Source organism: Ceratotherium simum, chromosome 14 (genome assembly GCF_057802395.1).
Source record: "Ceratotherium simum simum isolate JZ-2026a chromosome 14, ASM5780239v1, whole genome shotgun sequence".
Taxonomy (NCBI): domain Eukaryota; kingdom Metazoa; phylum Chordata; class Mammalia; order Perissodactyla; family Rhinocerotidae; genus Ceratotherium; species Ceratotherium simum.
In genome coordinates this window covers 53046386-53072531 of record NC_141913.1, presented here as the reverse complement: position 1 = coordinate 53072531, position 26146 = coordinate 53046386, and the positions used below count along the sequence as shown (strand labels likewise).

At 32.6% G+C, this 26146-nt stretch overlaps 1 protein-coding gene across 1 annotated transcript in view; it reads left to right on the top strand.

Annotated features, from left to right (window-relative positions):
* The window catches only part of CDH19 (cadherin 19), a 74633-nt gene that overhangs the window by 34051 nt on the left and 14436 nt on the right, over nucleotides 1-26146 (top strand). Inside the window, exons 7-8 of the mRNA XM_004422625.3 lie at nucleotides 4988-5109; nucleotides 12992-13113. Coding sequence (XP_004422682.2) covers nucleotides 4988-5109; nucleotides 12992-13113 — 244 coding nt within the window. The remainder of the gene's footprint in view (nucleotides 1-4987; nucleotides 5110-12991; nucleotides 13114-26146) is intronic.

The window sequence follows — 26146 nt, the reverse complement described above, 5'->3', positions numbered from 1 at the left end:
ATCAGCACAGAAATAAATGAAATTGAGACTAAAAAGACAATAGAAAGGATCAATGAAACTAAGAGCTGATTCTTGGAAAAGATAAACAAAATTGACAAACCCTTAGCTAGACTCACTAAGAAAAAAAGAGAGAAGTCTCAAATAAATAAAATCAGAATGAAGGAAGAAAAATTGCAACAGATACCACAAAAATACAAAGGATTATAAGAGACTACTATGAAAAGCTATAGGCCAACAAATTGGATAACCTAGAAGAAATGGATAAATTCTTAGAATCATAAAACCTCCCAAAATGGAAGCAAGAAGAAATAGAGAATCTGAATAGGCCAAGCACAAATAAAGAGATTGAAACAGTCATCAAAAACCTCCCAAAAACCAAAAGTCCAGGACCAGACGGCTTCTCTGGTGAATTCCACCAAACATTCAAAGAAGATTTAATACTTACTCTTCTCAAACTCTTCCAAAAAATTGAAGAGGATGAGATGCTTCCTAACTCGTTCTATGAGGCCAACATTACCCTGATACTAAAACCAGACAAGGACCACACAAAATAGGAAAATTATAGGCCATTACCACTGATGAACATGGATGCAAAAATCCTCAACAGAATATTAGCAAATCAAATATGACAGTAAATTAAAAAGGTCATACACCATGATCAAGTGGGATTTATTCCAGGGACACAGGGATTGTTCAACTTCAGCAAATCAATTGATGGGATACACTATATAAACAAAATGAAGAATAAAAGTCATGTGATCATCTCAATAGATGCAGAGAAAACATTTGACAAGATTCAACATCCATTTATGATAAAAATTCTCATTATAATGGGTATAGAAGGAAAATACTTCAACATAATAAAGACCGTATATGACAAACCTGCAGCCAACATCATACCCAACAGGGAAAAACTGAAAGCTGTTCCTGTAAGAACAGGAACAAGACCAGGGTGCCCGCTCTTACCACCTTTATTCAGCATAACATTGGAAATCCTAGCCAGAGCAACTAGGCAAGAAAAAGAAATAACAGTGATCCAAACTGGAAAGGAAGAAGTAAAACTGTCGCTATTTGTGGGTGACATGATTTTATATACAGAAAACCCTAAAGAATACACCAAAAAATCTATTAGAAATAATTAACAAATACTGCAAAGTTGCAGGATACAAAATTGACATGCAAAAATAGGTTGCATTTCTATACACTAACAACAAACTGGCAGAAAGAGAAATCAAGAATACAATCCCATTTACAATCACAACAAAAAGGATAAAATACCAGGGCTTGCCCAGTGGCATAGCAGTTAAGTGCACACGCTCTGCTGGGGTGGCCCGGGGTTCACAGGTTAGGATCCAGGAGTGCACCGAAGCATTGCTCATCAAGCCATGCTGTGCCGGCGTCCCATATAGAGTAGAGGAAGATGGGCACAGATGATAGCCCAGGGCCAATCTTCCTCAGCAAAAGGAGGAGGATTGGCAATGGATGTTAGCTCAGGGCTGGTCTTCCTCACAAAAAAAAAAAAGAAAAAAAAGGATAATACCTAGGTAAATTTAACGAAGGAGGTGAAAGTCCTATACACTGAAATCTATAAGACATTATTGAAAGAAATTGAAAAAGATATAAACAAATGGAAATATAGTCCATGCTCATGGATTGGAAGAATAAACATTGTTAAAATGTCCATATTACTGAAAGCAATCTACAGATTCACTGCAATCCCAATCAGAATCCCAATGACGTTTTGCACAGAAATAAAACAAAGAATCCTAAAATTTATGTGCACCAACAAAAGACTCCAAATAGCCAAAGCAACCCTGAGAAAAAAAGAACAAAGCTGGAGGTACCACACTCCCTGATTTCAAAATATACTACAAAGCTATAGTGATCAGAACAGCATGGTACTGGCAGATAGACACAAAGATCCATGGAACAGAATTGAGAGACCAGAACTAAACCCACATGTCCATGGGCAGCTAATTTTTGACAAAGGAACCAAGAATATACAATGAAGAAAGGAAAGTCTCTTCAATAAATGAAGTTGAGAAAACTGGATAGCCACATGCGAAAAAATGAAAGTTGACTATTATCTTACACCATACACAAAAATTAACTCAAAATGGTTTAAAGACTTGAAAGTAAGACCTCAAATCATAAACTCCTAGAAGAAAACATAGGCAGTATTCTTTTTGAAATCAGTATTAGCAGTATCTTTTTGAATATCATGTCACCTCGGTCAAGGGAAAGAAAAGAAAAAATAAACCAATGGGGGTAGATCAAACTAAAAAGCTTCTGCATGGCAAAGGAAACCATCAACAAAGTGAAAAAGACAACCCACCAACTGGAAGTCAATATTTGCAAATCATATATCTGACAAAAGGTTAAAATATATAAAGAACTCATACAGCTCAACAACATAAAAAAATGAACAACCTGATCAAAAAATGGACAGAGGATATGAACAGACATTTTTCCAAAGAAGATATATAGATGGGCAACAGACACATGAAAAGATGTTCAACATCACTAATTATTAGGGAAATGTAAATCAAAACTACAATGAGATATCACCTCACACACGTCAGAAAGGCTATTATTAAAAAGACAAGAAATAACAAATGTTGGAGAGGATGTGGAGAAAAGGGAACCTCATACACTGCTGGTGGGAATGTAAATTGGTGCAACCTCTATGGAAAGCAGTATGGAGATTTCTCAAAAAATTAATAATAGAACTATCATATGATTCAGCTATTCCACTGCTGGGTATTTATACAAAGAACATGAAAACAGTAATTAAAAAAGATATATGCCCCCTTTTGTCTATTGCAGCAATATTCACAATAGCCAAGACTTGGAAGACATCAAGGGATGAATGGTTAAAGAAAAAGTGGTATACAAATACACAATGGAATACTGCTCAGCCATAAAAAAAGACAAAATCTTGCCATTTGCAACAACATGGATGGACCTTGAGGGTATTATGCTAAGCAAAATAAGTCAGAGGGAGAAAGACAATTACCAAATGACTTCACTCATATGTGGAAAATAATCAAACAAACACACACATGGATATGAAGAACAGATTGATGGTTACCAGAGGGGAAGTGGGCAGGGGGGGCGGATGCAGGTGAAAGGAGTAAACAGGCACGTATGTATGGTGATAGATGGAAACTAGACTTTTGGTGGTGAATAGGATGCAGTCTATACAGAAGTCAAAATATAATAATATACACTTGAAATTTACATAATTATAAACCAACGTGACCTCAATAAAAAAAAAGAATAACAGGGATGTCTTTCACCTGTGGAAGAGGCTGTCTTTAAACATCTTTCATCTGCATAAAAGGAAGCACCCCTTAAACTCTTTGAAAGACCTGGTGGAGCTGCACCCTACTTGGCAAGATCTAGCTTTTATATATGGGCTTGGCTTTTATGTGTCTCAGTTTCTTCTTCTGTGAAGTGGAAATAGACTTTTGTGGAGGCATGAGAGGATTAAGACAAGATGTATAGGCAATCTGGATGCACAGAAGCATCATTTGTTTATATCATTCTGGTAAGAACTGTTAGCAATGAGAAAACATTACACAGTCACATTTTATTCATTCAGTATTTTTAGAAAAATGAAGAGGTCTGTAAAAAGGAATTGTGAGGTGAACCAAAGATTAATCTTCTAAACATCAAAATTTCACGTTTTAAGTTTTTGAGGTCAAGTTCTTTCTAAAATGTATTGCACACATCTTTCCTTACAATGATGTGTATTGACTATTATTTAAAATGTTACTCATGATTCAAGGTCATAATTTAAAGAAAAAAAACTTTTACTTGGAAATAATCTCAAACTTTTGATGGTTTTCTTTGGAATGGTGTATTAGAGAAACAAGATATTCTAGATGTTTAGTACAAAATATTAACCGTTAAACTACTGTTTCAACAAATCTCTTAAGCAGACTACTGTGGATGTGACTACTTGTGGATATGTAAGTAAATTACTATAAAGGTTTAAAAATGAGTAGAGTAAGAACTGAATTCTTCTACGGCTTAATTCTTTGTAATTTCTATTTTAATTCTCCCCTGAACACCAAGCTACAAATTAATGTGATACTTTTAGAGACCTGTCAGTTCAAGATTAGATACTCTCATCTTTTGCCTCACAATTATGGCAACCTCATTGATGTCTCATCAAAGTCTCTGGGAATTTACGTGTAATGAGAAGCCATGATGCACTCTAGCTATTACTCTTCTTTAATTTTTATTATTAATCATATGCAAGAAGATAAGACATGCTGAGTACTTCAAAAGCTTCTTTCATTCTGGAGTTTAGATCATTTTCTAGGCTTTCACATGAAGAAATTTTATTATCTGGCTTCTTCTCATGAATGATCTTACAGCACATTAGATATACTATCCTTACTTTTGGGATATATATATATGCATATATATATAATTCTTAAATTAAATATTATAAAATTGTTTCCTTTAAACAAACAAGACCAAATATTTTCATATATCAGCAATCAAGTAATTCTAATGCGATGCACAGATTTAGCAAGCAACTTCGTGGTGGAGGAAAGAGATTCATAGCAGTCTAGGTTGAGGATATGTTTTACTTTGCTTCAAAAGGAAAAACAAGTGCTCATGAGCATTAATTTTTACCCCCATTTATGTGTACTTCTCTTCATTTTGCAAATGACATTTTGCCATTTCTTTTTAACCAAGTCATTCCTTATTAAAATTCTCTCTGGGAATGAGAATGAGTGATGTGTTTAGATTTAGCACACATCCATTTCAATCTGAGGTCATTTTAATGTTTTTTTTTTCTTTCCACTGAGTTGAATCTTAAATATATGAATGCACCTTTTGAGAATTGTTTAGCGTAAATTACCTATGTGGAGCATGCATTTAATAATTTGTCTTATTGCTTAAAAAGAGTGCTATGTATCACTGTTATACAGAGACAATAATAAAATTAGGGAATTCTTTTTTGGTGCAGGTATTCTATTACTGGAAGCAAAGTGTTCAGTATTGAGGACAATGGCACAATCATCACCTCCAACCCTCTTGATCGAGAGCTTAGTGCTTGGTACAACCTCAGCGTTACAGCCACAGAGAAGTGTAAGTACCGTTTGGGAACCACGCGTTGCTTCACCCTATTTTTTAAAACACTCAATAATCTCTAAACGTGGGGACAAAAGCTAGCTTAAAATTTTGTTGGAATTTGAGTTAAATGATATTTTATATGTCAATTCATACATGTATTTTATTATTTTAAATTAACAATGTCTGTCATTTCTATTACAGCTTATTTATATATTTACTACTAAATATCTTTTAAAATATTTTTTATTATGACAATAAATAATGTTTCATACAAGAAATGTCATGGAAAATTCAGAAAACCACAAGGAATAAAACAAAAATCACCTGAAATTCTAAAACCTTTTTATTATATAGTTATATGTTCTTAGGATATTTTCATGGATACATTTTCATATCAATTTAAAAAAATTGAATATAAATTTTGCACATTTTTTTTATAACTGGGCTGTATATATTCTGTATGGGTTCATTTTTAAGTTATGAGTTTAATGAAAACAGAAAGTCTTGTGTACATTCCAAAAAATCATATCCACTCATAAAAAATAGTTATGGGTAGAAAGAAGTTAGAATGGTTATTTCATTGGACTCTCTCCCTTAGAGCAAAATTTTTAATTTAGAGACACGTTTAACTAATGTTATACATTGTTTTACTACTATTTGTATAGTAGTAAAACTATTGAGTTAAAATTAAAATTTTAAATTTTAAATAATTTAAAATTGACCAGCAATGTTGTACCATTTAACCATGATCAGGTTAGACTGACTCTATTAGTTCATCAGGAGACTATTCTAGGAGTCAAACACAGAATGTCTGGGCCTTGTTCTATTTCCAGGATAAAATGTTAATGATAGTCTTCCACATTAGGGAAAGGGTGACACTCTAAGGTAGCCTTTTAAAACCTGCACATTTAAAAATAATCATATTTCAATGAAATTATGGGAAAGAATATGACAGTTTCAAATGACAAACATTCATTGGTTGTCTGTATGTCACAAAAATAATAATACATTTTCAAATTAAACTTTTAGTGTCAGCTGTGCTGATATCACATCTTCAATAATCAGTAGTGACCAGTTTTCTTCAGTGATAGGCAAATGATTCCATTTCCAGGTTGTAAAAAGTAGACAAGATCATCCTGATTTATCCCTTGGATGGTGTCTTCAAAATTATCAATCAATTTATCAGTTTAAATCAATCATATTAATTCAAGCTCAAAGGAATATGGGTATAACACAAAGGATATAACAATATAAAAATTTATCAAAATCATTCCCATTATTTAGTCAATGAATTTAATATAGTACAGTAAAGGATTAAATTTCTGAATATGAAATATTTTAGAAGGCGTCCTTTCATATAACTGATTTTGCATAGATTTTTAATAATCTTGTTTACTTTCTTGGCTTGTTTCTTTGAAAGCCTTTAACATATATCTCATTCCTCACTTTATTGAGCAGTTGGCTAGTGATACAGTGGAGTGGAAAGCCTCTCTTGCATATTTTTTGCATGCGTTGAATAGCTCTATGGAAACACTGCAGGAGGACTGGGTCTGGGTTTTGAATTTTCCCTTTAACTAAACAATAAAGGATGGGGAGGAAACATTACAAAGGAATAAATATCTGCTACAACATAAGAAATGCCAAGGCTTTTGGTGTCAGAAAACACAAAGATGCTTATTCTAAAAGCAAGAAGCTTTTATTCATTGGGTATTTCTGAGAGAACAAATTATTTATAATGTCACTGTTTACAAAATTATTGAGAAAAAGAATTCAAATCCGTTCAAGGAAAGAGTAGACATCTTTGAAAAAATGTGTTTCTCTATAAAATAGCTTTCAGCTATTAAATAATGTTTTCTAATGAATTTATATAAATGGTTATCCACTGTAAGCTTATTTTATATATGGGGGATATTTGTAAGAATATATCAACTTTTGTTAAATTAGTTGTACTACAGTGCGAGTTATTAGAAAGCAGAAACTTGAAAATTTATTGTGTATTCCTAGACACAAAACACTCAAATCTTTTATAAATGAATAGAAAAAATGATGAATGAATGATTGGTATGAAAAGTTTGCAAAATAATCTAATTATATCACATACCATTAATTACATGATTACTTTTTATCAGAGGGATGTCATGAAGATTTCTAGAGAAACATTTAAGTATTTTTCGTCTTTTTTTTTTAGATAGTGAAAGTAAATTGTAGCATCAAACAATGAAACACAACAGTAACACAAATCTTTGGGTTGCAAGATAGCTGCTGTCCATAAAATGATTAATCCAATGTATGTATCTATATTTACATATATGCCATAAACAAAGTCTATGCTCTAATAAATATTATAATGTCATTATATATTGTGTTCAAAGATGATATCCAAATATTTAGCGACCAGTACCACACAAGTAATCAAACTAGACTTCAGCTTTTAAGCTATACTGCTGCTTACCAGCTGATCAACAGCCTTCACAGTATTAAGGAAAATAATGGCTGCAAATGATCTACATAATGTACAGATATAGGTGTATGTGTGTGCATGTGTGTGTGTACACATACTATTCAGGAAACAGAACAGTTTCAATTCATAGTTTACAAGATTACTTATTTCATAGGCTTACACTTAAGACCATAGATATTATAATGGTGTATATGTCGGGGAAAATATACATACAACAACAATGATATAAAGATTGGGCATCATTTAGGATTCACCAGAAAAAAATCCTAGCTTTGTCTCTTCTTAATTGTATTTTCAGATATTTATTTATGAAGTATCTATTTTGCAAGGTGGTTGCAAGTATTGGTGAGTTTTGAGGAATTACATGTTATTAAATAGTTTCCTTTTATTGAATATAAAAATATATGTAATATACCTATGGCAACGCTTTGTGAAAAACTTTGCATAAAGCATTTTTAAGAATTTGAAGGAAATATTATTCCTATTTCACAGAAGAGAAATCTAAAACTTCTGCAATTTATTTGCCTAACCCCTAAATGATGAAGCCAGGGATCAATCAAGATCACATCTGATTCCGAAGCCTATGTCTTAATCCTATGCCACACTGTCTCTTATTAATTGAGAATGTGAAAAAGGGTACTTGCTCTCGCTTAGTGTTTTCTGAGTCAAATATATGCACAATAATCTTAATCAAGTTTCATTTTTCCATTTTTACTCATAAAAGACAATAAAGTTTAATTACAAAGTTATTTCAATTAATAACTCAAATGTAGGGTTTAAGTCAGTTCACATTGTACAACTTCCTCAAGGCCAGAGACTCAATGACCTCTGCCAGTAGGATAGCCAGACTCCCCTCTGACGCTTATTCTGACTCTGCGGTGAGGGCTGCTCATCTCCTTCTGAAGCTGTCGCTTCGTCTATGTTCCTCCGTCAGTGAAAGCATGTGTGGCTTGTAATGTTACAGTGAGCTAAGGAGACTTCAGGAGATGATTACATTTTTGTAATAGATTTTAAAGAATAGATTTTAAAGAATATGGGCCTGTTGTGTCCAAGTATGTTAAAAACATGTGTTTATTTTGAAAAATAAATTTGCTCTTGAAACAGTAAAGCCAGAATGTATTTGTATTACAATTATCGTTTTATATTTGAAGATGGTGAAACAAAATACATGTAACATTTAAAAAAATAAATTAATGGACTTGAAAACGTTTTAATTCTCTTGAGGAAAAGCAGGTAAATAAGCCTTCAAAGTGAAAAATTCCGGGGAAAAATAGAATAAAACAAGATTTTCAAAAAGTAGATATGTAATTTTAGATACAGAATTTCATAAGATGTGATTAGATCAACATTGAAGATGATCACTTGAAGCAAAAATTATCAATTTATTTAGTAAATTTATAAATTTACAATTTTGTGTATTATAGAATATTGTATTAAAACAAATAATTTATAAATAAAAGACAATTAAAAATACAGTCAAGGAAAAAAATTTAAATGCCCGTGAAAGGCAAATTGAATATAAACTGAATATATTTATTTATTTTACATAGAATTTAACACTTAGAAGTTAATCACTGTTTCAGAAAAAAAGTGATTAGAAATATTATCAAGTACAAGAATTATACAACTCATGCTGATCTGCTCCTGGTGCTATATAATCAGTATTCTAAAAGTTAAAAAAAAAAAAAATAAAAACAGATAAAGAGAAATTTGCTATTCCCATTGTTATTTTTATCATAGGGCTGAAAAGTTACAGAATGGGGAATGAAATTTCAAAATAAAATATAATTAGATAAATATTTTCAAAAACCCACAAAGTTAATACTCATTTAACTTACTTTTGAAGATATGTTACTGAAAATTTTTGTTTCATTTTAAGGGAAAATTGGTCAGAAAGCTTTTGTAGCACTGAGTAACCAATTTTCATGTATTTTTTCTCTCTCTCTCGAATTTTTTGCAATCTGCATCATTAAATTCATTTCAGAACAGTCTTGGAGAAAATATTTGTAAGTGCCAATTTCTTATTAATGTGTTATGAATATCAAAAATAATTGACCATTTAAATCTCTGTAGTGATATAAACAAACCACCTGAATAATGGAAAAGAGGGCATCAAAATTGTTATAAAAACACTTGCTGCATATGTGTGCTATATTGAAGCTCGCAACATAACAGTTTTGCTGATTATAGGAAAGAGATGTTCCATTTAACGTTTGTTTTTCCAGCAAATGAAGTTATTTCTGCTTAATCTGTTTCCTGGAAAGCTTCCTAAATTAAGCACCAAGCTATTTATCAGCATGCCAGCTAAGTGAATAAAATTACTAACTAGTTTAAAACGAAGCTGTGGAGATATATGTTTGCTTTGTACAGTCATGCCAAAGGTTTAATTTGGACTTAATTTTATACAGATTTTTCAAGAAAAAGATAAAAACTTTAAATGAATTTCTTACTAATTTTCTTTAAATTTATTTGTAACTGAAATACTTTTTCCAATTTACTTACTTAAGCAAAAAGTTCTTCTCTGGTGATACGTTAGTGTTTAAACCATAAAAAATATGAGCCTTAATTTTGAATAATTTCACTTTGAAGTATTTAGAAATATCTTTTCATATTTTAATGTTTCATTTATTTTCATCCTGAATATAATACAATACAGAAGAGTCTCAAAATGATAATTCCTAATGGTTTCTGTATTTCCTAAAGGCCATGATTTTTTTTGTTGTGCAATAAACCTTGCAAATTTTAATATTTAATTTGTTGAAAATTGCAATTTCTATCATAAGTGCAACTGTTATTTATTGGGAAAAGTAATTATAAACAAAATCTCATCCCACTCCAGAAACCCTCTCCACGAAGGTGAAATAGAGAGAAAATAGTTTTATAATTGAAAAGCATTAAACTAGAATGTAATGTGCATCACAGGAAATCGCTAAGACATTGCCAAGACAGAAGGAAATCTCGCCCTTTTATATAGCCAAGCAGATAAACCCATTGCATGCATCTTCTCAAGATAAACAATTATTAACCTTTGAGAACGAGGACTTAACCACAACATTAGCCGTAGATAGTTCATCCTAAATTGACTGGGCAGTTGGAGTGACCATCTGTATTTGCTAACTGGCTTTATTCAAATGAAAACTAAATATTTCACACCTTTATGACAAGAGGTAGTTTGCAACTTGGGTCAAGGCTTTTGCTGAAGTTAGGCTCCTACCCTTCCTTCCACAGAAACTGGGAGGAAGGGATGCTATCTTCTTTGATGGTCACATTTCAAAGAGAAGGTTCCCAGTACTTGAGAAGACAAGCCTGGGTTGTAAAGTTGGCAAGAAGTTTACTCAGCTTTTAAAAGATATACATACATTTCATAAGGATAGAGAAAGAACTTACAAGTTTTCTAAAGTAAGTATTCTAAGAAGAGGAAGGAGGGAAAGTCATTTCCCTTATTTTCAACAGGGAGAATTAAACCTCTTAAAAAAACAAACAAACAAACAGCTTGTATTTGCCCTGACAAACTACAATTGCAGATATAATTTTTCCATTAAGAGAATAACACATAGATTATAAATAAAGACATTAACACAAACAAAATAACTTCCCTCTTCCCACTCTTTAATTGGATGCACCTGTCCACAGCTTTTTTAAATAAAAAAAGAAAGATTTAAAATAATGAAATACACAATATTTTATGCTGCCACTTTTTTCTCATTTCACAAAATATCGTGTATATAACTTCTGATTAGTAGATAAAATAAAATAATATTTGATTGCTCACATTTGCTATGTAACCTTCTAGATGCTTTATATGTATCAATTGATTTAATCTCAAGTATTAGCTTTATAAGGTAGCCAGTCACCAGTATCATTTCCATTTACAGAAAACCAACTGAGACGCACAGTGGTTAAGCATTTTTCTCAAATTGAGAACCAAGATTAAAATCCAAGTAGTCCATTTTTAAAGCTCACAATATTAATAAATTTGTTACATTGACTCATTTATTTTTACTAAACACAAAATTTCATAGTATGGTTGTAATTTATTTTCCTCAATTCCGTCTTGGTATATACTTGGGTTATATCCAGTTATTTGGGTGTGATGCAAACAATTCTGGAATAAGTAAATTGGATCGCATACTTTTATGTACTGGTGCCTTGGACTGTAGCATAGGTCTCCCAAACTAATTACTGGGTCAAAGATATGTGTAATTTAACTTTTACTATTAATTGCCAGATTAGGGTCTAGAAAAGGTTTCTCTAGCATCACTGGCTCTGTTTTTCATCTTTAACAGAAATCACATGGACGAAATTATCAATCTCCTCACTTCTGGTGAGTGAGAGCCTTTGTGAATATTATGATAGAGCAACATGTCTCAGCTGCGGGCAGTTTTGCACATTTGACAATGTTGAGAGACAATTTTGGTCATCGCAACCAGGGTGGATGTTCTACTGAAACTAACTGCTAGAGGTCAGCGATGCTGCTCAGCATCCTACACTGCACAGGACAGCCCCCCAAAACAAGAATTATCCAGTCCAAAATATCAATAGTGACAAGGCTGAGAAAGCCTGTTAGAGATCATTTGAATTTTCTCACCTGTGAATTTCTAGTTTGTGATTTTTTTCCCCTGAATTGTCTTTTTCAAATCAGTTGTTAGGATTTTAACACTAGAACTGTTAGTATTTCATCTTGTGGTGCAAACATTTTTCCAGACCCCTGTTGTTTTGTTTTTGTTTTTCTTACTTTTTTTTGCCATGTAAAAAACGTATGTAACTATATCTTCCTATTCCTTTATGCTTTCCCTATTTCTTGGCTCACTTAGGAAAATCTTCCCAACTCAATGTATATATAAAATTACCTAGATTTTATGATAATTATTTTATTTTAAAATGTATTTAGATCATTATACCATGTCCATTTTTGTTTTTAAAAACTACACTGAACAATGCCATCGTTTAAGAGCGCTGACTGCTGGCTCCTTAACTGCCTTGTCCACGTCAGCTATGACTTTAGGCAAAGCATTGAACTGTAATTTGTAAAACTAATTGGTTTCTCGATGTTTTTATCAGTGAAGTTGGGGAGCAAAATAATACTTATAGTCATCAGGATTAAATGAGTTAATATAAACACATTCAATAGTTCCTGGATTCTAGAAAGTTATCCGTATACCTGACTTCTTCACTGCTTTTCCTCATCAGCTCATACAGTCTATGGCAGGTACAAGACACTCAATAAATATTGGTTGAATTGAATACATTGAGAACAATGTTTTTTTCCTAGGCTATATTGTTGATAAATATATGAATTATAGGAAGATACTGTCCTCAGATAGCTTTCATTCAAATAAAGTAAAAGTGTACCACACAAAGTGCAATTCTCATGACGTTTTTTTCCTAAAAACAGCGTTAACATTCTTTATTTTATTCTGTTTATTCAACCTGCAGACAATGTAGAACAGATTTCTGCAGTCGCTGTGTATGTTCAGGTTCTTAATATTAATGATCATGCTCCTGAGTTCTCTGAATACTATGAGACTTACGTTTGTGAAAATGCAGCCTCTGGTCAGGTAAGAATCCACAATAAATTGCTGATGTCTAAACATTGCCACATATTATGTATAATAACTTTTGCTATGTATTCCTCCCATTTTGAAATGATAAAAATAAGCTTTATTTAGCTACATTAATTACATACTTTTACGTTTATGTTGTAAGTTCTGTGTAATTTAAATTTCTTTTTCAAAAAATAAATGTTAACTTCAAGTTTTCCATTTCAAAATTCCTCAAATGTTTGAAAAATCCGCTTACACTAGGGATTCCATAGTAAATTCTTTACACTTTGTCAATACAATAAAGAAAAAAAATTCTTTTTGTAATGCTATAGAATAAATAATTGTAATTAATTTTTATCTTTTCATTCATCATGACAATAAAGATAAAATGATGTATAAGCATAAGTACATGTAAGGAAAGAGCTGGAATTTTTCTGTAGCTTATAACCACTATATCAGAGGCACTAACACAAATGAAATTCAATTTCAAATGTATTACTAAATATGTAAAGGCTTACGAGAGCATATTCACTTTGAAATACATCATCATTGCTTCACAATTTATTTCACACATTGTCTCATGTGAAACTCACTTTTTTCATCTGTAAAATGTAGAGTTTCAATTAGATTGTTCTTTGAATGTTTCTCAGTTCCAGTATACAATAACGTTACATTTTTCTTAGGTATCCTTTGAGAACGTAGAAGCCTATCAAATGTCATAGAACATTTTAAAAAATGTATAAACCAGTTTTCAGAATACTGAATAAGTGTATATATATATGCTATGAAATCAATTATTCTAAGTAGATTTGAATTTATCAATGAAGCTAGTTGGAGACAATTTGGATTTTACAAAAGTGAAAATTATAATTTTCTACCAATAAATCGCAGTAGCCCACATTATGTTTTATTTTCAGGTTCCTAATATGGTAAGAATTGGCATATCTTGAGAAATAAGTGTACCTTAATTGTTAGGATTATTCAACTATAACATGTTAGAAATCATCAATGATTCTTAACATGTCTTGTGAAATTTATTTGGTTATGTTTATGCTAAAATACATTTTATCCTGGAAATAATTCCAAAATCTTGCTTATAAGTATTTCTAAAAATATTTTTGAAAGTAATAATAAAATGATTAGAAATATACAAATGGGGGCCAGCCCAGTGGCATAGTAGTTAAGTTCCTGCATTCTGCTTCTGTGGCCCAAGTTTCGCTGGTTAGGATCCTGGGCACGGACTTACTGCTCATCAAGCCATGCTGAAGCAGCATCCCACATAGAAGAGCTACAACTCTACAACTATGATACACAACTATGTACTGGCGCTTTGGAGAGAAAAAAAGAAAAAGAGGAAGATTGGCGACAGATGTTAGCGCAGGGCCAATCTTCCTCAAAAAAAAAAAAAAGAAATAGACAAATGAGTTTAAACTTAAACTACTTATTTTGAATGGGTTAGGACCCAGGGTTATTGATAAACTGAAAGGTGAATATAAAACTTTCAGATACTCTCCTCCGTGCAGCCCTGACCCTGGATCCAAAAGCAAACTGATTTAGAAACCCATAGACCTACAATATAGGATAGAAAGAATCACAAAAGGAGAATGCAAATGAACTGGGACCCGTGGCTCCCGTAGAAACTAGGCTGAGACATTTCTTGAACTTGTTATTATAAATAGATTATATATTTAGAAATTTAACATATCTGATTTTCTCAAACATTTCAAACATATTTTGTGACCTGGACACATCAACAAATAAGTAACTTTTTAGAAAATCACTTAAATAATTCACATAAATCTAACAAATGATAATTTAAATGTAGTAAACCAATTTTCTTAAAATTCAAATAATTTTGGAAATAATTTACCCTACAAATTTCTAATCTATACATATAAATTTATATATTTTACATGAATTATATATTTATAATTATTATAAGTAGAATTACATTTATGGTTATAATTATATATGTCAAATTTAAAGTCTAAAACTTGTAAGGTATATTATTTTATGCAGTTTACATAAATATGAATGTATTCAGTGTATCCCATTGATTAGACAACCTATTTGCAAACTTAAAAAAATTGGCTTAATTTACTTCATCTTCTATACACTTATTTCTGTAAATGTCCTGGATGATAAGTCCACTTACCCAATCAAGTTGCATGTTCAGAGTTCTCAGCTGGACTGAGCTGGCAGAAGATTTGGGAAGGCAACACAATTTGTATGATAGGAGACTTGAGACCAGAGCTCTAGCCCTGGGTGATAAATACTTCTAGGATGATGCCACCTAACTCTCAAGATCACACTGGCCCTTTCTTCTAACTCCTCAATTGTTGTTTATAATAACAATTATTATAAGCAATGTTGTAATAACCTTTTTCCACTTTCGCATCATGTGAAAAGATGGTCATATACATTCCTAGTAGGAACTGGCTTCCTTCACTATTGCATTCGAGTCCATTCCTATCTTGACAGACTGAGTGGATCGTTCATTCTTTTCACAGATCTTGGCTCATAAGCAAGAACTCAGAAGGCAGTGTATTTGTAATATAGTGGAATATTCCCCTTGTTGAGAATGAATATTTGTTATTTCTACTCACTGCTTACCGGCAGTGACACCATGATCATAGAAGGCTTTGGGCATTAGGCACAGATGAATTGATAGCAGAGGGCAGAGCAGATGAAATTTCCTACAACACAACTTTCCGACTTCAATGCTCAACAACTTCAATAGCTTTCCCAACACCCGCACATAAAAGTGCAAAACTCCCTGGCCTGGTATTTAGCACTCTCTTTGATTTAGTCACAATTTTATCTATCTTGCTTAAAAAAAAAAAAGAAATCGCCTTCTTGTGCACACTCTGAACTGCTTGTTTTTCAAAACATAGATTCCACTTTCCACTTTATCAATTTTTTTATATGAATCTTTCTTTCTGAAATGCTTTTGTCTGTTCCTATGGAAATTTTAACAACATTGCACAGCTGAACTCAAATATCACATAAATAATCAAACCACTTTTAAGGAAATGTATAATGTTTACAGTGTTTACAGTTTTTGTCATGTTACAGTTACATGATTCTAGCAACATTCTGAACATTAACCCATTTCATTCTCAAAAAAATACGTGAGGAATATGTATTACATGCCTCATTTTACAGGTGGGGAAACTGAGGCTCAGAGAAGTTGTGACTACCTAAGGACAGACAGAAATATTTTAACCCAAGGGCTGGCATCAGAATCCATGCATGTAGCCATTATGTTCTGCAGCTTGTCCTACCCTAGTTTAAATAGATCTTATACATTTGTCAGATGAGTCATCTCTAGTTTTTCATGTTTTCTAGATTATAAGATACTTGTGAACAATGAGTGAGTTTATTTTAATATTCTTGATAATGTGCAGTGTGGCTCTCAATAATAAATGAATAAATGAACAGAGCATGAAGACAATATTTCTTGGAACAATGATAGAATATTTTTTCTATAATTCTCTGGAGATATTCATTTGAATTTGTCAGCCTTATACATGATTTTTAAAGCCTTGCAGAGTGATGAGATCACTCAAGGAGAAAATGTGGACAGAAGAAAGAATAAGTCTAAAGACTGAGACCTGGACTCCAATATTAAATGTTTGGGGGTTGAGGAGACACTAGAAAACAAAATTTGTAAGGAGCAAACCAGGCGGGTGTGGTAACCTAGAAACCAGATAAAGAAAGTGTTCCTTGGAGGATGAGGTTATTACCTGTTTTGTTGGCTGCTTACAGGTCAGGTAAAAGCAGAAAAGAAAAGATCCCATTGAATTTAACAATAGAGATTTTGGACTTGCTAGAGTATTTGTAGTTAACAAAGTACAAAATATCAACCGGGAATAAAATAAAAAGTGAGAATATGAAAAGACATAGGACAGAGCCTTTGGGAACAGCAATATTTAAGGATATGGTAAAGGAAGGGAAGATTGCAAAGGAGACTGAGTGGGTGTGACCAGTGACATAGGAAGGAAACAAGAAGATTTTTGATGTGGACATGCATGGAGGCCATAGTTTTTGAAGGAGGCAATGTCAATAGCCTTAATTCTCACTGTTCCAGGAAAAAAAATAGTTCTCACAGTTTACCCTATGATCAAATTTACTCTTTAAAAGTATGTAATTTTATAAATAATTCAGAGCTATGTAAATAAAGTGACAGTGCAAAACAACTTTATTAAACTGTGGCAAAGAGAAATTGCACTGGACATTTACTAAGAATGGCAAGAAAGCTGTGATTCACGATTATTGCAATAAAGGTCAAGGCTGTTGCAATAGGGGAGAGAGATGAAGTATGTTGAAAGAAAAGGCAGGAGAGTTTTTAAGCACTGGGGTGATCTAGTGAAAAAGGACTGGAGGACACATCAGGAGGGAGATTGGTCAACGTGATTATACCATCTGTGTCTGCTAATTGGCTCTTATGGAAGTTAGGTCCCTACCCTCCCACAGAGACTGGGACATAGGGACTCTACCTTTCTTGATGGTTACATTTCAAACACTTGGTTACTAGGTGCTAGAGAAAGACCATCCTGCATTATAAAATGGGAAGAGGCTAGGAGAAGATTTATCTAAATTACCAAGGGGAAGAGAAAGAATTTGTAATTACAAGTTTTCTAGTGTAAGCGTTCTAAGAAAATGCAGGTCAGGAGCCTTTAGTCAGGAGGAAACCTGTCTGAAATTGAGTCAAGCTGTGGGGAATGCTATGGCCTTCTTGGTCAAATGTTAATAAAATGTAAACATGGCAAATACATATTTGTCAATATGTAATACTTCCAGAAGTTTTAAAAATCTTTTACAGCTCATATTTTTGTTGAGGAAAGAATGGCTCTTTTCTTTACTCTATGATTACAAAACATTTAATCTTTAGATTTATAACAGCAAGTAGAATAATCAAACTTTAAAAAGATTCTATTGCATCTCCTTCCTTCCAGTCATATTTGGATATATTCTGCCTCCAGCAGTTTTCCATTTACAAGATGGATCAAGTAGATTTTGGTGCAAAAATTTTACAAAAGATGAAAAAATATTGTCACATTTATTTTTAGCAAAACAGAACAACCCAGATTCTTATCACAATAATTTGAAGTCCTTCCTTTTGAATGACTAAAAGGATGATTACTATATTTTCTCTTTATCCTTAGAACCATATTGTTCATTCATTGATTCTTTTTTTTTTTTTAATTTTTTGTTTATTGCAGTAACATTGGTTTATAACATTGTAACATTGATTCTTGATTTTGAGAAAATTCATCTGTTATATCTTCATCTGAAGACATATAGTCTGAAATTTTACTTGCATGATCAGTTTCACCATGAGTCTATAGTGCTGGTTTCTGCTTTTGGTATTCATCTCCTAATTCACCTCAAAACTATGAAATATCTTCCTCTGTCAATTTTATTTTCTTTATCCTTATGTGTGTAAAATGAAAAATTCTGAATTTTTAACTGTATTCAATGAAAAATAAAATCAGACAAAAAAGATAGTGTATCAGTTCTTTTATATCTTTTTGAACATTGATGTAATACTTTGAGCAACCATTTAAAAAAGAAGAGGAAGAAGAAGAATGATGCAATGCGGAAGATTTAGTTTTTTATTATATCATCCTTCTTGGATATTTATCATACAAGTTTCACATAAGTCTTTTAAAAGAACATTGGGAAAAATTTATGAGTAATGATGAAATAATTTGTAGGATAATAAAATAGCACAATGTTCAAGGCATTAAAAAGAATCATATCACTAAGTTACCATGATGTATCCTAGATTTATAAAAGTGTCCAATTCAGTAATTGAGGATAGGATTAGTTTCTTTATTTAAAAATATATAAATATTTCTTTATTATTTGGAACATGCCTAGGAATTTTAAAAAATGATATACTAACCTTCACAAACTACTCAAAAGGAAACTCAAATACTAAATTTTGGTACAATGAATTATAAAGATATACTGAGAGTCAAACTCTGCTGAGGAAGAAAAATATCCACTGGATGTAGTGGTATAGAGTTCTCTTGTGACCTGCTGAGAGTTTAAATGTAAAGCAATATGAAAAATCTATAAATAATATCTTTTTTATAATTTTACAGCTGTGTATATTATGCTTCAAAAAGTTTAGGTAGGTTTTTCAACATCGTATAGCTTATGAGCAATTGAGGGAAGATTATAATTTGTATTTATCTCCAAAAATGAAGCTGATTTTAACTATGCCCTGCTAATCAGAAAGACGAGCTATCCTTAGATTATTCGCATAACCCAAAAAGAAATAGGAAAATTGATTTTTCTCTTTCTGCACTCATAAAGAATTACATTTACAATTTAAAGGGCAAAAGTAAAAATAAGGTCAATTTGACTGATCCTTACCCCCTTCCCGGGGTATGCACTGCTCAAACTCAGAATGAGTCCCGTTGGTCAGCCCTATTTCCCAATCAGCTTCCTTTAAAGAGGGAGGCCAGAAATCATCAAATGATTCTTAGCGGGATCGTAGGCATCACTATCAAATCTAGAAGTTAGTCTCAGTTCTATAAGTATCTGAAAGAATGATACATGGCATGGCTGTTTATAATGTTCCTCCACTCAAATCCAAGGAGAATCCAAAAATTACCTCTCACTATGCTACATACACTATGGTTTATGAGCTGAAATAGAGGAACAGATGATTTGAGTGCTGACAATATATCCAACATTACCACAGATACCTTCTTCCTAACACACAATGCCTTATTTTAATAACATGGATGTTAGGGCTTTCATGGCTCCTGAATTGTCATTGTTTACACCATATGGTTCCTCAGATGTTATGTGTGGAATCAGACTGACGTGGCCTCAAATTTCTGGTTTGAAATTTACTGGGTAGGCTTCCTTCAAGTACAATTAAAACCAAGCACCTCATATCAATATATATCTCCCAAAGTGCCACTAAAAACTGAAAAGTGCTGTTAATCTCCTACTCATTCCTAAAAGTTAGATAGTAATGTATGACCATTAAAGCTAATGGAGTAAGATCTCTAAAAATATTTGCTTTAAAAGATAATAAAGTATATCTCCTGTAACTGAAATGGTTTTACTGCAGAAACCATGATCATTTTTAATTTAACACCTATATAAATAAGTTTTATAAAAAATTATTACAAAGTGTAGTAAAAGTTATGTAATTATGTTTGACATAATCTTGACAAGAAAACCAAATGGTTCTGATTAGCAAAATATTAAGAGCCTTCTGTTTAGAAGTTTTCAGAGGAAATGCATTTTACTCTGTTTAAAAATAAAGAATAATCTATCAATAAAATACAGAAGGGACTACATCATCACAAGACAAATTGTGAAACATACGTGACACGTAGCGCAGATGCTTGACTAAGCCAAGGAAAGATGCAGACTCAGTTCGCAAACAGGGAAGTTGGGTGATGAAAGCAGAGAGGAAAGGATCTCCCCTCTCCACTGCAAAGGGAGAAAGGGGATGCAGTGAAGATAAAGGAACACCTGCTGGGATACACCTCCACCTGAGATCCCTCCAAGTAAATTGCTAAAAAGAAGGATGGGGAAGAATAAAAGATGGAGGACATGTAACTTAGAAAATGTTGGAGTTGGAAAGACAAAACTTCTTAATAGCAAAATCTAAGGGGAGACTTTGGGCCAATAAAGAGAGACTTGGCGTGAATTTGTTTTTATTAAGATCCAGAAGTGAAGTTCACTGTTATTCCATGTGCTCTCCTTCCTCACATGACTCTTTAAAAAGAGCAGACTTTTGATGCTCAAAAAACCCAGCACCATAATAGTTTAAAGAATGTATACATGTTTGCATGCACGTGTACACACACATACACACAAAAATAAAAACAAAAGAATGTAAGCAATCTACATCACAAAAAGAATTACAAATCGATGAAGAATGTTAAGAAAAATAGATCCTCATATCAATTTCTGTCTACTTTAGACACGACCTATTAGTCTTTGATTACTTTCATCGTTTTTGGTACACCAATATGTTGTAGGCTCTGCCACTTATTAATTTATTGCTTCTTAGCTGCACATTCATCCTTCAATACCTGCTTCAAAAGTACCTGTGCTGTGATACCATAATAATGGATTGGCCCCTTTAGAGTATTTCTCTTTTGTCATGAGTGCAAAGTTGAGCCTTGTCAATAGAGGGCACTGAATGAACATTGCAGAAGGAAGAGGATTTCTCTTCCTGGTTCCCATGAGTGGGATATTTGCTTTTCCCTTTCTTACGCTGCACAGTCGTCCAGCTGACTAGAAATATCTGTAGTGCTTTGCAGAGCCACATGTATACTCCCCAACTTCCCAAATGTTCAGTCCCTTGGCAACCATATAACTCAACCTAGGCCAGATGAAATCTTTCAGCCCTCTCAAAGTGGACACTTGTGTGATCCAGGCGTCGCACCTGTGGTGGCCTTCCAGCATACTCTGCGTTTCCATCCACCAGCCCATTTGTACCCTGGAGGATGGTTCATGCTTGCCTGAGTAATGTGGACTAGCTCTGGCCCAGGCAACCCAGTGAACTCCTTTGCCCTGTACACAGGATACTGTAGCCACACCTTCTCCAAGGAGATATGAAGCTTGTCTTGGGGAGAGGCCCACCTTTCCACATTTGTCTGCCCTTGGATAGTTTCACTGAGCCCTGGAGTACCCTTGGGAGTTCTCATTAAATCTCAATAGTTTCTCTCCTTTTGTAGAATAATGATTCTTTGTATTAAACTTCCTCCATTTAAATTACTGTGTGGTTCCTGTCCCTTGATTGGACCCAGACTGATACATAGGCTCTTCTTTTATATTTCTTGTCCTAAATCTGGAGGTAGTTTTTCTCCAAGATTCTGTGATATTTTTAGTGGGAAATTGCTGAAAATACAGATGGAATGGTTAGTAAATAAAATTGGGAAACCTGTCCAAATAAACCAAGAAAAACCCTGCCGTCTTTCTCTCCTGCTCTCACTATCAAGCTCTCTTTTTCTCTTTCTCTTTTATTTTTAATAATGTTGAAGACCACTCTAAGGAAAACTCCATCTTGCTTTGTTATTTCTTGGTGAGTTTCTTTGTTTTCTTCAGTTTTTTACAATTAATATATTTTAGAAAAAGATATATATGATAATTTTTCAGAAGATTTCCTTTAATTAGAACTATTATAAATATTTAGAGATAAATAATTTTTTCCTCTAATTGCAAAAGACAATCCCACTTATAGTTCAGCTCTAGTTGGGATAGTTCTGCCATATATACGCATATGTGTACATACATATACATGTATATGTATAAAGCTATGGAAAGTTATGGCAAATAATTTGTTTTAGGCCAAAATACTTCATCTAAATGTCTCATAGAGACATGAATCCTAGAGGTAGTCCAGGACTCTCTAACTTTAAATGTAATAGAATTAATATGGAAAATATTAAAAGGTGACAATACCAAAAAGGGAAAAAATTATTTTATACATTAGAAGCTATCATACACTTAAAAGACAATGAATGAAGAAGAAAATCCTATAAAAAAATAAAATATTTGAAAGCAGTGTCAAATTTAGTAAATATTTTCAATTACAAATAACTATATTCACAAACTTTATACCTTATTAGTAGATTGATAAATTTTAATCAAAAATAAAGACAAAGGGGGGCCGGCCTGGTGGCATAGTGGTTAAGTTTGGCATGCTCTGCTTTGGCAGCCTGGGTTCGGGGGTTCAGATCCCCAGCGTGGACCTACACCACTCATCAAGCCATGCTGTGTTGGTGACCCACATACAAAATAGAGGAAGATGGGCACAGATGTTAGCTCAGGGCCACTTTTTCTCAAGCCAGAAGAGGAGGATTGGCAACAGGTGTTAGCTCAGGGCCAATCTTCCTCACCAAAAAAATTAAAAAAAATAAAGACAAAGATAGATGAGGAAATAATTATTTGCAAAAACTTGAAAAATTCATTCAGTCATTAATATACAAGAGGACTTGCTGGTGGATAAGAAATCATCTTGTTAAAAGCTGATTCCTTGGTACTGATAAAGTAAGTGACCTTTCAGAAATAACATGAGTGAGTTTGTCAATGAAGAAACATCCAAGTGCTTTGTATTCATTACAGATGACATATTAATTGTCAATGTGAATGGTTTTCCCATGATATGCTGGTCTCATCAAAGTTTATCCAAATCATTTTCTATAGTATGTATTCCTAGAAATTAATGTATTTTTTATTTTTCATCAGTCCAGAAACCACATTCTACTATATAGTCTTTTAAAATAGAATATCTACTATTAATATTCATAGGGAGTGAAAATTTTTAATAAATTGATTTATAGAAAACATATTTCATAAATTAATTATGTGTATAGAAATACCAGCAAAGTAAGTGAAAATGAGTACAAAATATAATTTAAGCATATAGATAATTTTTACTCAATTTAGGAATATAACCAAAGTCAAGGGTGTTTTGGGATGCCAAATACCAAATAAAGCACCTTCAACCCAATAAAAAGAAAAGCAATGTTTCAAATTGGCTCCTAGATTATTAGAACAATCGGATTAATGAGTTTTGAAGTAAAACAATTTTAGGCGGCTAGATTTCAGAACAATCAATAAGTCATCCTATAAAAGCAATATTTTCCATCTTTATTTTTATTTTGACATCAAGATTATCAGATTCTTAAAACTTGTATTCACAAGTAATTTGGGCAAAATGCTTTGAATTATGAAACTTGTGCTCTAAAAGCTTGTGATGTGACTATGTGTGTGAGACTTTATAAGATTGTCCACGAGCATTGCTGGTTCGTGTTTTATAATGTGAATCTACGAATAAGTGCGAGGGCAAAAGTGTAGCCTTTTAAAACAATTTAAAATTTTCCAAACACATTCCAATGAAGCTTTATGTGTCTTAAAACCATGTTCTGTTATATACAATAGTTTCTTGATTATTTGAAATAGGATTTTGCTTGTTTCCAAAAAATGGTAAATTTTTAACAGTGAACTTATTTTGGGATATCAGAGATTGCTTAACTGTGCTAGAACATCAGAAAACAAAACAATAAGCCATTTTCTTTCCAACTAGTTATCATTCTTGGCCCCAAGGTGACCAGAGAGTCAGAAAAAAGATAGAGGTTTATTATCTCAGGTTTCTCTTATTTTTTTTGAGAGGCAGTGTCTACTACATTTCTAGTTTGGTCCAAAGCAGTACTGAGGCACAGCCTTCCAATGATAACTGAGTGTATCTGGGTAAATTTGATGGATTTGTCTCTTTTGCCATTTGAGAAAAATGAACAAGATAGCAAAACAATATTTATTCCTTTTATTTATTATTTAAAAGTTGTCCTTTGTTTTTTGTTTATTTTGTTTTCTTCCATGTTTTTGAGAGACGAAGGGTCCTTTACAGAGGATCTCAATGAACGCTTGTTTTCTAGGGTTAATCTGGGGGCATTGTGTGGGCTGATTGGTATTCTTGTATGTAGGAAATCATGGGTTTTGATTCAAATGTTTCCCCTCATGTAGGAATGAAACATCAGAAACAGCGGTAAGCAACAATAAAAGATTGCCTGGTGCAAAAGCAAGGGGACTTTACTATCACTCACCCGCGCTTCCGGAATTAGATGATAATCTAACCATGCTGAATACCAATCTTCTCATTTGGAAAGAAATCTCTGTAAGGATTTAGTAAAGACAAAATACTGTTAAATGAGAAAATGGGTAGAAGTGGCCTTTGTTAAATTTTAAGTAATTTTGTTAATGTTAACAGTAACAGTTAAGAATAGTGTCATATGTTATAAGTTCTTAACATGGGCCCACTCCCTTCTACAGAGATTCTGATGAGCTGTAAGGTGTCTGTGTACACTTGATATTGCATAGAAGCAGCACTGTCGATGTGTTGCAGATAAGAGTGGGAGCAGGTTAATGTGTTTCATCAATACTTAAAGGAATTCTTTACTTATAAAAATAAAAAGTTACAAACTCCAATATAAACATATTATTGAGGTTGGTTTTGTTGTTTTATTGGAGTTATGATTTTGTCAGATTCTTGATTTACTTTGATTGGTTTGAAACAGGCTAAGTTGTTTTTTAAATCTCTGGAGCAATAATTCAATGAATTATATTTGCCATTTTTCTCTCTGAAGTAAATTAATACTTGTTTGTTTGTTGGCCAGATTATTTTATTTCAAAACTATTATTTGCAAGACAAGAAAAATGATAACTTTGAGTATGCAAATCACAATGAAAGAAAGAGTAATTAGATAAATAGGAGTAAAAAATTAAGCCCATATTTTCTAATACAATATTTGTGTGTTGTAATACATTTCAAAATCTGGATGATACGAGCAGCATTGAGAAGCAGATATATAGTTACATTTAAATTCTTCAATCTCTTCAACAAATTTAGCTGGAGCAATTGGACATTCATAGGGAGGAAATAGAAAACTCCACCTAAACTTCATACCATATACAAAAATTATTTCAAAATGTATCATAGATTTAAATGTAAACCTAAAACTACAAAAATTTTAAAAGTCAACACAGGAGAAAAATTTCTTCCCTGTGGCTGGGCAAAGAGTTCTATATATCACCAAAAGCCCAATCCATAAGTGAAAAATGTATTAATTTGACTTCATCAAAGTTAAAAGTATGAAAATCCCTGGTAAAAAAAAATTTTTAAGGGACAATCTGCAGCCTGGAAGAAAATATTTGAAAACCAAAGATTACTTAAAGGACTTGTATCTAGAATATACTGAGAACTATTAAAACTCAAAAATATAAAAAGAAACAATCCAATTATAAAATGGGCAGAAGACATGACCAGACATTTCATTGAGAGATTATACAGAAAGCAAAGAAGCCCATGAAAAGATATTGAATTTCATTAGCTATTTGGGAAAAGCAAATTAAAACCACAATGAGATATCACTACACCCCTACCAGAATGCCTAACATAATAAAAACCAGTGAGAACATCAAATGATGGGGAGGATATGAAAAAAATAACCTTGGTGGATATAAAAACTGAAAAATAATTTGGCAGTTTATTATAAAAGTAAGC